This window comes from Cajanus cajan, chromosome 8 (genome assembly GCF_000230855.2).
Source record: "Cajanus cajan strain Asha chromosome 8, NIPB_CcT2T_4, whole genome shotgun sequence".
Classification (NCBI taxonomy): domain Eukaryota; kingdom Viridiplantae; phylum Streptophyta; class Magnoliopsida; order Fabales; family Fabaceae; genus Cajanus; species Cajanus cajan.
Window position 1 is genome coordinate 32,733,389 of NC_138524.1, and position 15,835 is coordinate 32,749,223.

The 15,835-nt window shown below is 32.2% G+C and overlaps 2 protein-coding genes, 1 long non-coding RNA gene and 1 other non-coding gene across 5 annotated transcripts; 1 reads left to right on the top strand and 3 right to left on the bottom strand.

Annotated features, from left to right (window-relative positions):
* Positions 1–1,638: 1,638 nt before the first annotated feature.
* Positions 1,639–1,798, bottom strand: LOC145950959 (U1 spliceosomal RNA). Its single transcript, XR_014428786.1, has one exon. It is a non-coding gene; the product is annotated as a U1 spliceosomal RNA (small nuclear RNA).
* A 4,314-nt stretch (positions 1,799–6,112) lies between these two features.
* LOC145950894 (uncharacterized) lies at positions 6,113–6,752 on the bottom strand. Its single transcript, XR_014428725.1, has 3 exons — positions 6,695–6,752; positions 6,519–6,614; positions 6,113–6,432 (listed from the first exon to the last, which is right to left on the bottom strand). It is a non-coding gene; the product is annotated as an uncharacterized LOC145950894 (long non-coding RNA).
* Positions 6,753–6,826: 74 nt separating this feature from the next.
* Positions 6,827–9,321, bottom strand: LOC145950893 (uncharacterized). 2 transcript variants are annotated; one of them, XR_014428724.1, is made up of 5 exons: positions 8,639–9,321; positions 8,318–8,554; positions 7,594–8,235; positions 7,018–7,521; positions 6,827–6,950 (listed from the first exon to the last, which is right to left on the bottom strand). XR_014428724.1 is itself a non-coding variant. In XM_083062766.1 (4 exons), exons 1-4 carry the CDS (start codon positions 8,810–8,812, stop codon positions 7,255–7,257), a joined length of 1,320 nt encoding a protein of 439 aa, XP_082918892.1. In that variant the 5' UTR covers positions 8,813–9,321; the 3' UTR covers positions 6,841–7,254. The 2 variants fall into 2 exon arrangements, 1 of the variants encoding a protein (XP_082918892.1); XM_083062766.1 differs by having other exon boundaries at positions 6,841–7,521.
* Positions 9,322–14,143: 4,822 nt separating this feature from the next.
* On the top strand, positions 14,144–15,159 carry LOC145950868 (putative glutathione S-transferase parC). The gene is made up of 2 exons (XM_083062709.1): positions 14,144–14,485; positions 14,657–15,159. Exons 1-2 carry the CDS (start codon positions 14,171–14,173, stop codon positions 14,993–14,995), a joined length of 654 nt encoding a protein of 217 aa, XP_082918835.1. The 5' UTR covers positions 14,144–14,170; the 3' UTR covers positions 14,996–15,159.
* Positions 15,160–15,835: the final 676 nt, after the last annotated feature.

Consider the following 15,835-nt stretch of genomic DNA (forward strand, 5'->3'; position numbering starts at 1 on the left):
TACCCTTGAGGGATGTGGGAAAATGCGACACAATGCAGCATCATCCGTAGTACTCAGGGTTACCTGCGTAAGAAAAACATCAAGATGTTCATCAGGATCAGTGGTACCATCATATTTATCAATGGGTAAAGATTTCCAATTGTCCAAAAGAGAGAGCTGCATTATGGAGGGGGTGAAAGGGTGTCGGTGTGAGCCGATAGTTGTCAAATCTGCGGGCCGACCGACAGTGGGTAAGGCCGAAGGGTGCTTTTCAGGTGCTACTGCCGAGGCACGAGGGACCGATGTATGGATCATATGGGACTGGTGCGACCCTAGAGTTTGCGTATTGGTGACCTGAGTAGGTTTCCATGAGGTGTCTTGATTCCTTAGTGCCTCATTCTCAGCTTTCAAGGCCGAAAGCTCCCTAGCATCTTTTTCTCGTTGTTGTTTCATAGCCTCCATCTCTTGTTTCAATAGACGGACGGTTTCAGAAAGGTTGGTTTCATCCACTCGACATGTTCTTCTTCGTGTTGCTGATCTACCGTGTTCGTCCTCCTTGTTATCGCCATTGTCTTGCTCGATTAATCTCTAAGATCGTCTCGGTTCGGCCCCACGGTGGGCGCCAAATGTACCTGTCTGAAGGGCACACTAAGTCTTCTAGTAGTCCGAAGGCCGAACGAGACTCCCGACCCAGTAATCCGATACGCTGAGGAGGGGGTTGGTACCTGCAAAAGGCACTCCAACGCTCAAGTCAGGACAAGCTCGAATCTCTAGGGTAATTAATGAACAGTGACGTTACCTTTTATCCTTAGCTATTTATACTGTCATTTATGGGCCCCGGACCCCATGGGCCTCGCAGCATACTTACCGTATTAGGTAATACACCCTAATCAACTAATTAAACCCCAATTACTTGATTAAAGGTAACAAGTGACGATAGACCGATCCAGGTGGCCGATTGGCATTCGGCTGCCTGGTTCTGCCATTCAATGGCCGACAGGGTGGTGGCCGACCTCCCTACCCGTACATATAATTATATAATAGAATAACCTATTAATATTAAAAACTGTAACGATATCATAAAATACTAATCATGTTAATTTTAAATTTTGTAATTTTAAAATAAAAGTAATAACAAAATTTACATAAAAATAATTATGATTATATTTTAAAAAATAAATAATGAATATTAACAGAGAAAATAATACATTAATTAAATGAAAAATTAAATGATGTTTCCTACTCAGTAAAGGCTAATATCCCTACTTCTGCTACAACTTACAAATACATGAAGAAGAAAAAAGTCAACTTATACAATTATTGACTCAAATAAAAATTGAATTATGACATCATTTCCTTCAATCATAACTATTATAATGTATATAATCAAACCGATCTTTAAACTATACCATATTTAAAAATTAAATACAAGATCATTTAAATTTAAAATTAATATTAAAATAAATATAAAAATTGAATTATGACATCATCTCCTTCGATAATAACTAACATAGTATATAACCAAACCAATGTTTAAACTATACCATATTTAAAATTAAATACAAGATCATTTAAATGCAAAACTAATATTAAAATAAATTTTAAAACAATATGAGAGCATTCAAATTAATATTTAAAAAAATATTGAAAACTAAAATTGAAGGGGCTGCGCGAACGCAAGCCCCACTACCACAAATTATGATGTAGGCTCTCCTACTTGAGGAGACCTTAGACCTGCACCCCTCCAAAGTGCAATGGAGGTCACAAACCTAGGCCATGGACCTTCTTGATCATCCATTGACCCCATCCAGGTAAGTATGTTTCAATGTTGCTAGATGCTAGTTATTTAATGTATCAAAGACTATATGCATGTGTAATTCCCAACGGTGTGGGACTAAGTAGACAAGTTTGGTCAAATTATTAAGTTTCTGGTATTTTTCCCTTTAGATTATCCAAGTTCAGCCAGTGTTAATAGTACATGAGAATAGAAATTAGAAATGCACCTATTAATAAGCAAGGATTCTTTTCAAGTGAGGAGAATAAGGGAAGGGCATATTACTTTATAAATCTCTTGTAATCAGAGGGGAAATGGTTTCAATGATGAACAAAAAATATAATCAGAAGATCCATATTTACTTTTTTTTTTTTTTTTTAAAAATTCTTGTAACAGTTAATAACATTTTCTACCCTTAAAGTAAACTAATCCCAACAAGCTAATTGTCCCTCCTAGTCCTGGAACTCTTATCACATAGTATTTAGTACTGTTGTAAGAAGTCCAACATATCACTCACAATGATACATATTAAAACACCAAATTCAAGTTTTGAAAAAGATTTAAAAACTAATAACTTTCAAGAAGTTTAGGTTACAGAGATGCAAGAAATAAAAGATATTAGGCAAAAAAAAAAAAAAAAAAAAAACTGCTCTGAAATATATAACAATATAATAGGAAAGAAAATTATAGACAGGGAAGAATAAAGATTAACGAATTTTGGAAACAATACTTTTAGCCATCATATACATTTATCATTAAGATGAATGCATTAGTCACTACCAAGATGGCATGCAACACTGCAACTAAGAACCATATGGTGCAGTATTAAATTGTTGTGCCTAGTGCAAAAGTTAACTAACACTTGAAGCAAAAATTCTGAAACTGAAAATAAGAAAACTAAGGTAACAATGGTAGTTTAGTTGACATAGTATATTCATTACAGTCTCAGCATGAACAATTTATCAACTGATTTTTCTTACAATTGATACTGGAATCTATTCCCATGGTTAATGACTTGATATAGCTCTAATCAACTCCATGGTCCAGAAGTGGAGTGGATTTGCAGAAGACAAATTTTCATCTTATACTCCAAAAACAATTTTTTTTTACACGCAAAAAAGATATTGAATTGAAAAATAAGACATTGAATTGAAGCACAAGATGTGTTAGCAAACCAAAAACAAATTGAAGATCAAAAAAATACCTTTTCAATGGCTTTGACATTGTCCTATAAGAAATAGTGACAGAAAAACATGATGCAGTACTGAAATTGTAACTAAAGATTAAGAATCAATTTATTAAAGCAAAACTAAAGTGGTATTAAAGAGATTATGAATTAATTTAACTTCATATCACCACTAATCAAACTTTTGGAGATTATTTAGATTCATTATGAGTCTTAGTTTTTAATTCCCCATGGCAAAGGCTATATCAGATTTAATATGTTCTAAATTTATTGTAGCCTGGTTGACATTAACCTGGATGATAATCAAATAATATATCCTTTTTACATCTAGTAATTACTGCATTAATTAACATTCACCCTTTCTAAAATTGTGAATATTCTTTCTAGACAATTATCTCATTTTCATCTATATGGAAAGACGAAAACAATGTGAAACTGGAATATGGAGAGAAAAGTAAATAAACATTACTTTTCAGGACTTTATAGCTAAATTAGAGAAGGATTATATTAATTAAAAATTTATAATTTATAAGTAATTAATAATTATTTTATAATTTTGGCCAGCGTCATTGCCAGTAATGGTGCAGTTTATAGCTAAATTAGAGAACGATTAAATTAATTAATAATGTATAATTTATAACTAATAATTATTTTATTATTTTGGTCAATGTCACTGCCAGTAATGTTGCAATTTATAAGATGAGTAACTTTGGCTTCATGAAAGATGTGGGACTTCAAACCCAACAATATGTTATTTTGAATTTTTGTTCTCCAGGTTTATTAGAGTACTTTCTTTCTTTGTATAACATGTGGGACTTTATACCCATATACAAAAAAATTTATTAACGTTAAACTTTCTCGTTTAGTTACTTATAATTTTTAATAGAACTATCCCAGATTCGCAAGACATTCAACAAAAAAGGTTGCATGAGTGTAATATTGCTTTGATCTTATCACAAAAATTTCAAATCCATGCAAAGTAGAATAAATTTTGTAACTAACCCCAAAACAATCTACGTCATTCTGTACTAAATTTGTAAACTTATTATCAACAAAAAAAATAGTTAAACATAACTAAAAAACTTTAATTTAGTCAATTATTCACTGCATATAAAATTAAAGTAGTTTAAATATATTAAATATATAAAATAAATTTATTTGTTTTATATATAACACTAAAAATTTTGACTAGTATTGTAAGGTCCTTTAAGGAAGAACCATATAAAAAAATTAAAGTATGCCGCTGTATTCTTTAGTAAAAGGTGAAAGAATAGTTCGCTTTGTATTTATCACACGGCTCCATGCTTACATGCTGTGGTAGGTGTCTTATTTTATAATATAGAGTTTACTTCAGTTTTGTAAGTTGCTCAATGTGGGGCTTTATCAAGACACAGACACCCTTATCTTTAAACATTTGTGATGAGTGATGACCCAACTTAACATACTAACATACTAACATAGTTTTTTTCTTTCTTCCTCATTAGTATATTAGAAATAGTTTATCTTTCATCTAATTTTCCTATTACAGTTCTTTTAGATCTCAATACCTCAAAGCAAAGGAGGTATAAGGAACTAGACCTTAGTTTAACTAATCTTGGTTTCTGCAATAAGCTTTTTTTTTAATATACTAGAAACAATGAAAGAGATTCCTAAGATTCAGCTCTATTGTACAAAGAGAAAACTACAGGTAATTGACAGAATTTAGAATGAAAAATTAGTTAATTGAAGCTATGTAATTTTTATAGAATATGTTGATTGGCTTTCTAGGCCTGAAGTTAAGAATGTGAACAGAGGAATGCATTGCTTTGGATAGCAAGTTTATTGTTGTATTATGTATCATTTCTATGCTTAGTATTGTATTTTATTAGTTTAGTATCATATTATTGTCTGGTCATGTATATGTACTACCTATAGCATAAATGTTTAACAAAATCCATCCAACAACTTATATATAATTGAATTAAGGTAAACCAAATTAGCAACTGCACCAATCCAATTCAACTGAAATAGCAGAAGCACAAATACATTTGAGGAGCCTTAGAACAACATTGAATGTATACATTATTTCTAAGGCATAATAGAAAATATAAATATAAGATATGACATCTAATATGATTGCAAAACAGGATATTTATTACTAATTATGAATGAATATCATTTCTCAAGAGTCATGTGCTTAAACTTTGAACTCCAATAAAACTATGTCTAAATGGGTCCAATAATATGTTTAGAAGTTCATATAAAATGAGAGTGAATAAAAATAAACTTACAGTTTTTCCAAAAGCTTGTTAGTCATATCAATCCAAAAAGGATCCTTTGGGTTCATCTGTTTCAATAATTTTACTAATTTCTGAACCATTTGGCATAAACTTGAATATCTATTCATATTTCCACCTTCCTAGCCCAGAGGCAAAAACATAAAATGTACCAGCTAAAAGCTAATCGAAAATAAAGGAAATTACATGGCCTTAGAAAATATAAATAATAAATACCATGAATTATGCATAATATTTTCTACCATGAATGTGATAGCGTTACATTAACAGATTTTACCTTCCTCAAAATAAGCTTCTTTTCATGAAACCTTAGCTTTCTTATTGTTTTTAACTTTCATCAGAATACACACAACCAAATAATCAATGAAGGACATCTTCACAATATTAGACAGAATATCCAACAATTTTTTAGCATACTATAGTACAGTCTAAAGCATGCAACACAGTCATCTGCATGAAAATCAACCAAGAACATACTCAAGCTTGAACTAGTGAGGGTGGTTTCGAGTCTTTTGACCAAGAAAAATAGGTGACATATGGAGTTAAAACATTTTAGATTAAAAAAAAAAGGGATGTCAATGTTAATCACTAGTACAGAAAGGGTCTTTTACGTCGTGTATTTTGACCCTTTTACGTCGGAAAAGGGTCCGACGTTAATACGGGAGTCGTAAATTTACGTCGCCTCTGAAAGACGACGTAAATTTACGTCGGAGATTATTCCCGACCGACGTAAAAAGGGGCAAAATCATGCCACAATTTTACGTCGGACGTGGCCTTGTCCGACGTAAATTGTGGGAGTTTTTTTTTAAAAAACGTTTATAAATTGATATACCCAACACCTGCATATAAATATAATCCAGAATACCAACTCTAAACCAGGCAGTCCAGAATAGAAATTCAAATTGTATTTCAAAATTGAATGACAAAAAGAAAATAATATATAAATCTTAAAAAACATAAATTATGACAATGTAAATCCTATTATCCTAAAAAAGCTATAAAACATGTTTGTCAATGCTATCTAACTAACTAAACTAACTAACTATCAAACTATAAACATAATATCTAACTAACTATCAAACTATAAACATAATATCTAACTAACTATCAAACTATAAACATAATATCTAACTAACTAAACTTAGAAAAAAATTTGCCCATTGTTCTCTTATCTTGAGCAACTCATCTTCGGGCAATGGAGATGGATCTTGAAAGACCTGAAAGGGTAATTTAAGTGTCATTAATATGCAATGTTAATTATTCTAAAGGTAAATATAGTTAAATAAATTTTGATATGAATTACCTGCGCCCAAGAATCAATAATACCCGCAGAAACTATGGCTTTCATCCAATACATGATGTAATAGCCACATTCAAACGAGTCTTGTTGCTTATTACACTAAAATGAGAAACAAATAACTATTAATTCCAAAGTCAATAAATTTAAATATTATTGATTGTATGAATTTATTTGCTAACCTTAGGGTATATGAAATGCAATGACTTTGATGATCTGGCTCTTCCACTTAATATATTAGCTCCAGACACAATTCTAATTAATTGAAATAAAAACAAATGTTAGCCAATATATATAATTAGTTTTAAAACATAATGAAAAAAATTTAGTTACCCATGTAATTGGATTTTAATTTCATGGCTTGGTTTTCGATGAAGTGAACAAAACCACACCACGGTATATTCCTTAGGAATGATTACCATTAACTGCCAATGGGACCTACATTGTATGACAAACAAATCAGTTAAAAAATTACCATGATTAAAAAACCAATTAAAAAACTAACCCGTCAATGTATGGAGCCATGTATATATGTCTTCTTGAGTCACTCATCCATGTTTGCATATATTGTTGGATCTGGACCTGAGTGTTTCCTGATTTTTGGATGGATTGAGGCTCAATAAATCCATATACTTCTGCTTGTGCTTGCTCCACACTCAATTTATCCATGTACCTAACACAAATAATTATTATAAGTTAAATGTAATTATTGTAAATTTAGACTCATAAAAGAAAATATGACTTACATGGCCCACAACTGTATGACAGATATATTTAACATGCAGTTTCCCCCAACAATCTCTAATGCATCAGGCAGAGATATGTATAGTGGAACATCAGAGCTATCAACTCCAAAAACTCTAATCTCCCACTGCAATTGAATTGGATGCTTCTTTATTCGTGGTAATTTGATTAGAAGCATAGATATGGGATCATCCTCAGCTTCTGCGATATTGGCATCATGAACATGAGGTTCTCTCATGACCTCCTTACCACGATTGATAAAATCCTAAAGAAATAATCAAAATTAGTTAAACAATAATAGAATTATAAGAATCTAAAAGAGCAATAATATAATTACCTTTGCCCGTGCTGAAAGCGGCATGACCAAACGTTTTGGCCAAGCTAAGAATGTGCCGGTTGCCTGCCCCACTAGTTGAACCTCTGTATTGGGCAAAGGCACTGGAGCAGCAGCATCTTGAACTTGGTCAACCACAACCCGTGTCCAGTCTGGCTGTAGAGGGACACCATGGATGGTTGAGCCACCCTCAAATACTCGGCCAATAGCCACTAACCGTGGGGGGTCATCCTCAACATATAACTCACACTGGTTTGGTACATCAGTGTGAGTCTGATCCGGTGAGGGATCTGGAGCAGCACAACTCCCTTTAGTGCTGACTCGAACACCATCATGAGCAACTGCAGTCTGTTGCTGAGAACGAGCCAAAAGTTCAAACTTCTGTTCAAACTGTTTTCCAATATTCTTCAGTTTCTCTTCAAACTCCATCTTCAATCTCTGCTCCAATTCCTGTATAACCTCTTGACTGCAAGAGTTGACAGTGCTCCTCGATGATCGGCCACCAAAGAAATCTCGGTGGCTCCAAGAACCACCAACACCACGCACACGACCTCCGTGCTCTGGCTTTCCTATGGCCGTTGTGAGGATATCATTCCGACCATCAGAAACAAATGAGCCCTGGGTGCTCTGCTCAACTAAACCCTCCTACAACAATAAGAAAGATTAAAAATTCTTATGAATTAAATGAGTTGAAATGAAGAGTCTTAGTTTGTATATTTTTACTTACTATTTTACTAGCAACGACTCTTGCAGACTCAGAAGTCATTTGCCCATCTGGTTTTTTCCGGGCTGCTATCCACATCTCATGGCGGGGAGGTGACTCTACACGGTCAGCATCCTCAACCCCTGCTGCCTGTGCCTTAGCCTTCTTCATTTGCTTTTTTTTTCTTTCATATCCCCCTCTTGACAATAGATGGGGTGCATCATTCTTGGCCTGTCGTTCTTGGGCAGCTATTCTTTTAGCCTGCAATAATACAAAAAAGAAAATGACATAAATTAAAATGTACCTTAAGTATTTGTGTCAATGTAAAAGTTATCAATAACTAACCTGCCACGAAGGGTCCAATCGAGTGGCACAAAATTGCATCCACTCCTCATCAGTGATCTGGTACTTTAGACAGGGAGTCTCATTTTGGCGCTCTCCAAATACATACTCCCGTGTCAAAAAAGTCTTGAAGTCTCTCCACCTAGTGGCAAGGGCAGATAACATCTTCCTCCTCATGCCCTCAGTGTTGGGAATGTCAAAATTTTGCTATGAAAATAACAACAAATAATAAATAATGTATTTTAGTTATATAATATTGAAAGGATGTGAAAGTATATACCTGAATATCCTGCCACATGAGGTTCTTGTCAACCTCCTGAACGTCATCCCATGATGGAATGATAATAGAAACATGTCGTCGAGCTAAGACTCCCAAATAGCTCTTAAACTTGGCAGCATTTGGGCCTGATGCCTTTCCAGAACGAGGATCCACCTCAACCGGTGTCCTCTCCTTGGCAATGCGCCCAGCTGTCAACCCAGACAATCGGGTGACAGATCTACCTTCCCTCCTTCCACTGCCAGACCCAGAATCCTCCATAATCCTGAAAAAATTAAACTGTCATTATTAAAACAATGAATTAACTGAATAGACAAATAAAGTAAAAAAGATAATAATAATATAGCAACAAAATAACTAATAAAAAAATAAATAATACATAAACAGAAACCTATTAGGTTGGAATGTAAACTATTGACTCAGTTATTCATAAATTTTCTAACCTAAACTACAACCCTAAAAAATCGATGGTAAACTAAAGGTCAATGCCTAAAACTCTTCTTTAATGCATCTAGAACGGCCCGTACTGAAACTAGAATGGGCCGTTCCAGATCAAAAAATTACAACAACAAATTTCCAGCAGAACGGGCCGTTCTCCTTGCAGAACGGCCCGTACTGCTTGCAGAACGGCCCGTTCTGCAAGGAGAACGGCCCGTTCTGCAAGGAGAACGGCCCGTTCTGCAAGGAGAACGGCCCGTTCTGCAAGGAGAACGACCCGTTCCAGCGGAACAAATAGCAAAAAAAAAACAAAATAATTACGGGGACAACAAACTAACCTCAAACGACCAACGTGCAGACACTTAGAGACTTGGATACGTTGAATGTAGCACTAAACGCAGTGGGAGACTCAGAAATTCAGAGAAAATGAGAGAGGTTGTTTGTAAATTGTGAGCGCGGGAATGGAAAATACGAAGGTGGGGAATATAGGGCCATTTTTTACGTCGGGCTTCGATGTTCCGACGTAAATTTACGTCGGGTTTCATTGCTCCGACGTAAATTTACGTCGGATTATGGGGGTTGCGACGTAAATTTACGTCGGACTAGAGGTGGTCCGACGTAAATTTACGTCGCAGTATGAGACTACGACGTTAATTCCCACATTTACGTCGGACTAGGGGGGGTCCGACGTAAATTAGTCTCCTCTTAATTACGAAACTGCCACCGCGTTTTTACAACGTCGGTGTTTACTGTTTCCGACGTAAATTGGGTGACGTAAATACCCTTTTTTGCACTAGTGAATAAACAACTCATTTTAGTTGAAACATGCAAAATGATCCCTTCTTATTTGCCCACAAAAAAGTATTAACCATCAAGAGGGACACAAAAAAGAAAAGAAAAGAAAATAGGAAAGTTGTAAACTTCAAATCAAGTACATATTTCTACAAAATTAATGCAAAAAAAAAAAAAGATTTGTGAAACGACATAATTAAGCTCACTCTAAAAGTAACACATCTTTAATCAAGGGAATTCAGGGCCTGAATTGGATAGTGAAAGAAGCTAAAAGTGTTGTGGCTACAAAAGCATGAATCGAGAGAGAGAGAAAGACAATAAGACACTTGTTCTAGTTTCATAAAAGAAATTATTTACTCTGAAGTGAGCCAAAATCGACGTTCTAGAAGACGCTAAAATAATAACAAGTATTTTTAAAAATGGGTCACTTTATGGGTCTCATCATGGTTGGTATGATTGGTATTGTAATTGATTATTGAGTTTGATAAAAGTATAATTTTTTTTAATATTTTTAATAATAAAAAAGTATAATAATCTATCAATATAGAAATGAAGGTAGTTATTAAAAGAGATATTCACTTTATATATTAGTAATTAGTAATAAAATAAAGGAAATAAGTTATACAATAAATATTTTCTTCCATAACTTCACTCCACCATATTTTTATATACAAGTTTTATAAAATAAAATTAAATTTTTATATTTTTATATAATTATATAATAGAATAATCTATTAATGTAAGAAACTATAACGATATCATAAAATATTAATCAAATTAATTTTAAATGATTTCAATTTTAAAGTAAAAATAATTATAAAACTTACATAAAAATAAATATGATTATATGCTAAAAAGGTAATGAATGTTAGGAGGGGAAAATAGCTCATTAGCGAAGTGAACAACTCTTACAACAATTTTTTTCTCTCTAAAATATCATAAATAGTAATTATATAAATTATTATTAATTATTATGTTAATATAAGAAATGTAATTAAACATAATTTTACATTAAAAAATGTTAATATTTTTATGTAAATATTTTTAAAGTAAAATATTCAAAAATTTCTAACCTAAAAAATTTTCATCTAAAATAATATTCTTATAAAATAAAAATAATAATGAATTAATATTGTAAATTGTAACAATATCTTAAAACATTAATTACATTAATTATTAATTATTTTGGTTTTAAAATAAATTTAAATGAAAAAAATACATATAAAATTAGTATATATAAAAGAAATAACTTCTTTCACAACTATTTTTCTCAAAAATTCATTAATTACATTAATTTTAAATTATTGTATTTTTAAAGTAAAACTAATTATAAAATTTGCATAGGAAATAATTGTGATTATTTGCTAAAAATAATGTATTCTTTATCTTTGATAGATCAAATTACTTATCAATGTAGAGTAGCAAAGCGAGAATAGTAGAAAGCAAAGTCATCATTCAAGCGAGAATGCAGCCCTTTTCAGTTCCTTTTCCGTGAAATTTGATATCTTTATCTTGTTTTCATACTTTTATACACTTTTAACAGAATGTGACAACAATTTTCAATATGTTAAGGTATAAAACATTCATTTGAACATTTAAACTTATTAATCATAATAAATAATATTGTTAGTTATAGTTTGTATGTCTTGTCTGATTAGTTTCGTCTTACAAATGTTATTTTGTCTTACCTAGTCTAAAACAATGACTTTTAGAACATGTTTTCTTACTAAAAGAATATAGTGTTTGTTATCTTTAAAACTTATAAAATATGAGGGATATAAAATCATCTTTTGACTTAATATTGTTACACTTTACAATTCAACAAATGTAGTAGTAAAACATAAATTTGGTTACCTAAGACTAACATGCAAACAATGCCTAAATATATGTGGAATAATATCTATATGCATAAAATTTCATCAACATCTAAAATACTCCCTCCATTTTTTTTCATAGTCGTTTAAGGTTTTGCACGGGAATTAAGGAAATCATTGATATTTTAGTTTTCAAAAATATTTATTACTTACTTTCCTATTTTACCTTTTTTTTTGCATTTTTTAGACTGTTGAACTACTCCATTAAATAGTTGTCCCTTTTTTTGTTTTTTTATAGTATTTTGTTGGGAACATATTGCTCTTATAAATGCACATTAACTTTATATGAGTAGTTAGAGAAAAATTAGGTAGACATTAAAAATAAATACACACATTGTTCAAGAAACATGTATTAATTATCAAGGGTAAAAATGGAAGAAAAAAATTAATAACTCATTGATTTTAGTAATATGACAATGAAAAAAAAAATAACAAACTCTGACAAAATGACTATGAAAACAAAACGGAGGGAGTAATAGGTAAATCCCTCACAGGGATTACAACTATAATTATACAGTTATATAATTACAATAAACTAGTTGTCAATCAAGTAATAATATAAGAGACTAGCTACACCCAAGTAGCTATAACAACTTCGTCATCCTCCAACATGGCTTTCAACATATACTCTTCCTCCAACCTATCATTACTCTACTCCTATATCAAGTATGATCATCAAAATTCAACCACAAAAGAACATACAAGGGTAAGATTACAAAAAATATCATAACAAGTGCAAAAGTTAAATATACTACACTATCAACATCAAATCATCAACTTACAATACAACATACCACAACTCAGTATATCAATTTCATTTGTGAAATTTACAACTATTCAACACAACTGTTAGAAAAGATGGATTATCCATGAATGGGACAAATTGGATACTAAATTTTTTTTCTTCTAAATCTTCTTGATTTAAAAACTTTTCTAAGACTTTCCAATGGAGCATATTGATATATAGCTATTTATAGGTTTTGGTATTGAGATATCTTGTGCATTCAATGTCAGATTTTGGATTTGAGAATCAACATGTAAGTATTTATAATTATTGGGTCAAGTCTAATATGTAACTGTATTAAGTTTTTTATATGAGTCTAATTTATTTAATATCTGTGATAAATGGATATTAAGTTAGAGTTTCAAAAATTGAAAGGAAAGAATTCCATTGGACTTCTTTCATTAGACTCTTATAAGTTCTATGACTGTCATTAATATTTTGCTCCATCTAAAAAGTAGTAATGTCATAAAAGAATTTTGATGAAAGAGTTATTCTTAACGTACATAGCTAAATATATAACTATTATTGTGATAACAAATTTACCAAAAAAAATATAAAAAAATAAGTGATTTATGATAATCAATAAACTTTAATTTAATATTTTAAATTTTAGTATTGATCTACGTATATAATTCTATCATAATTTTCCCAATGTCACAGTAAAACAAGTTATGTGCAGATTTATCCATATAAGTCGAGAACTTACTTATCAATTACTACACTGCGGGCTTTGAATAATTTATTTTTCAAAAAAATAAATAAATAAATACTCACAGAAAAAGAAAATAAGAAAAAAAAGTGAAATAGATTTCTTTAAAAGTTAAAATCGATTTAAATGAAAATTAATTTATAAAATTTTTCTCATGTCTTCTATAAAATTTGTTCTAATTTATTTCTAAGTTAATTTTAGTTAAAAAAATCATTTTATGTACTTTATTTTTATTTTTGAAATATTTAAAGACAAGCTTATTTAAAGATGTCCAAAATAATTACTTCTTCTGTTAACTACTATAAATTGCATACTATAGAAAGATGTTCTAAGTAATTAAACCTTTGAATATGACGTAAGAAATGACATCAATTTAAAGTCATGAATCATTTTCAAAGCAATGAAGCTGAATTGACTACTATATGCATTACATATAAATTTATTACTTCTTTACCTTCATGCAAAGTTGGTATATATATAAACAATTTTGGGGTGACGTAAGCAGTGACCACAACTTAAATGACCAAATCAATGACACCCTTAAGGTTCTTGCATATAAATTTACATATCCGAGGTAATATCTTCTTAACCCTATCTAACTATTCCATAGCCTTGCTTCAATTAGTAGTTTTTTTTTCTTCTTTCACGTGATTAGTTGAGAATGGCAGAAGAGGTGGTTTTGTTGGATATACATGCTAGTATGTTTGGTATGAGAGTTAGGATTGCATTGGCAGAAAAAGGTGTTAAGTATGTGTATAAGGAAGAAAGCATAGGGAACAAGAGTCCTTTGCTTCTTAAGAACAACCCCATTCACAAGCAAACTCCAGTTCTAATTCACAATGGAAAACCCATTTGTGAGTCTCTCAATATTGTTGAGTATATTGATGAGTTTTGGAAGGACAAAGCTCCATTATTGCCCTCTCATCCTTATCATAGAGCTCAAGCTAGGTTCTGGGCTGATTTTATTGATAAAAAGGTAGTTTTTTTTTTTTTAAAAAAAGTTAATCTGTACTACTAAATTTAACTTTTCCCTTTTTTCAAAACCTCTTGAATTGTTCCCCCAAAACAAGTATTTGTCTAATGATGAAATTGTCTTAAATGAGTTATTTACATTAACTAATGTCTATGGAAAGTATTTATGACGCAGGTGCAAGAAGCTGGGAGTGAGTTATGGGCCTCAAAGGTAGATCAACAGGAGAAGGCCCGAAAGGAATTGAAGGAAAGGTTGAAGCAACTAGAAGAGGTTCTTGGAGACAAGCCATATTTTGGGGGTGACTCATTTGGGTTTCTTGATGTTGCTTTAATCCCTTTCCATCAATGCTTTTATGCTTATGAGATAGTGGGTAGATTCAAATTGGACTGTCCCAAACTCATAGCATGGGCCAAGAGATGTTTGCAGAGGGAAAGTGTGTCCACATCCCTTGCTAGTGAAAAGGACATCTATGAGTTTATTTTGGACTATAGGAAAACTCATGGGTTGGACTAGGAGACATCATGGGATACAAACTTGAGCATGAATTATACGTAGTAAGAACTAAGGAATATGTGGAATCTGTTAAAGATCAACTAATTGATAAGAAATTTTATGTTTAAATTTTATTATTGTTATTTTACAAGAGAATGTGTTTGTACCAAATAAATTAGGAATATATGTGTTTGCACTTTTATTTTTTATTTTTATTGTGAGACAAGGTCAATGTTAGTCAAATATGGAATTTCAAAGTTGGTATGTCATATGTAACGACCCGCCATAGTCTCTACACTTTGTGGAATCGCACTACTACTAGCAAACTAAGAGAAATATTAAGCTGGATAACTCATACATACAGGTATAGGTAAGAATAAAAATAACTAAGTTTCTGTATACAAAATAGAACACCATTGTACTATTCGTACCGCGAAGCCGAGCTCGAAGCTCGGCATCATAGCGTAGATCGGCATCGGACGCGCGCTATACAACATCGGCCAAGACAAAGCCCACTATCTGAACCAGTCACAACTGACCTCAAGCCCAAGGCCCAGATAAACCCTAATTCACACTAAGGTACGTGCATTACTTATGCGAGACCCATACATCCACAAACACTAACTTTAGCATCAGAGTCTCTTTTGCAGGTACCACCCCACTTTGGAACAGCAAGCGTACCCAGCGAAGGAGGCTCACCAATCTTGCCCAGCAGATCGTCCCTACGACTGATCTCTGGTAAGAACATTTGGCTCCCACCGTGGGGCCGATCAAGACATCTCTTATCGGCCACGCTTATGGTTTTCACCCGAAGCCATAGTAGACGAGCAGCAGACGACCAAGATCGCGCAACAAGAATGG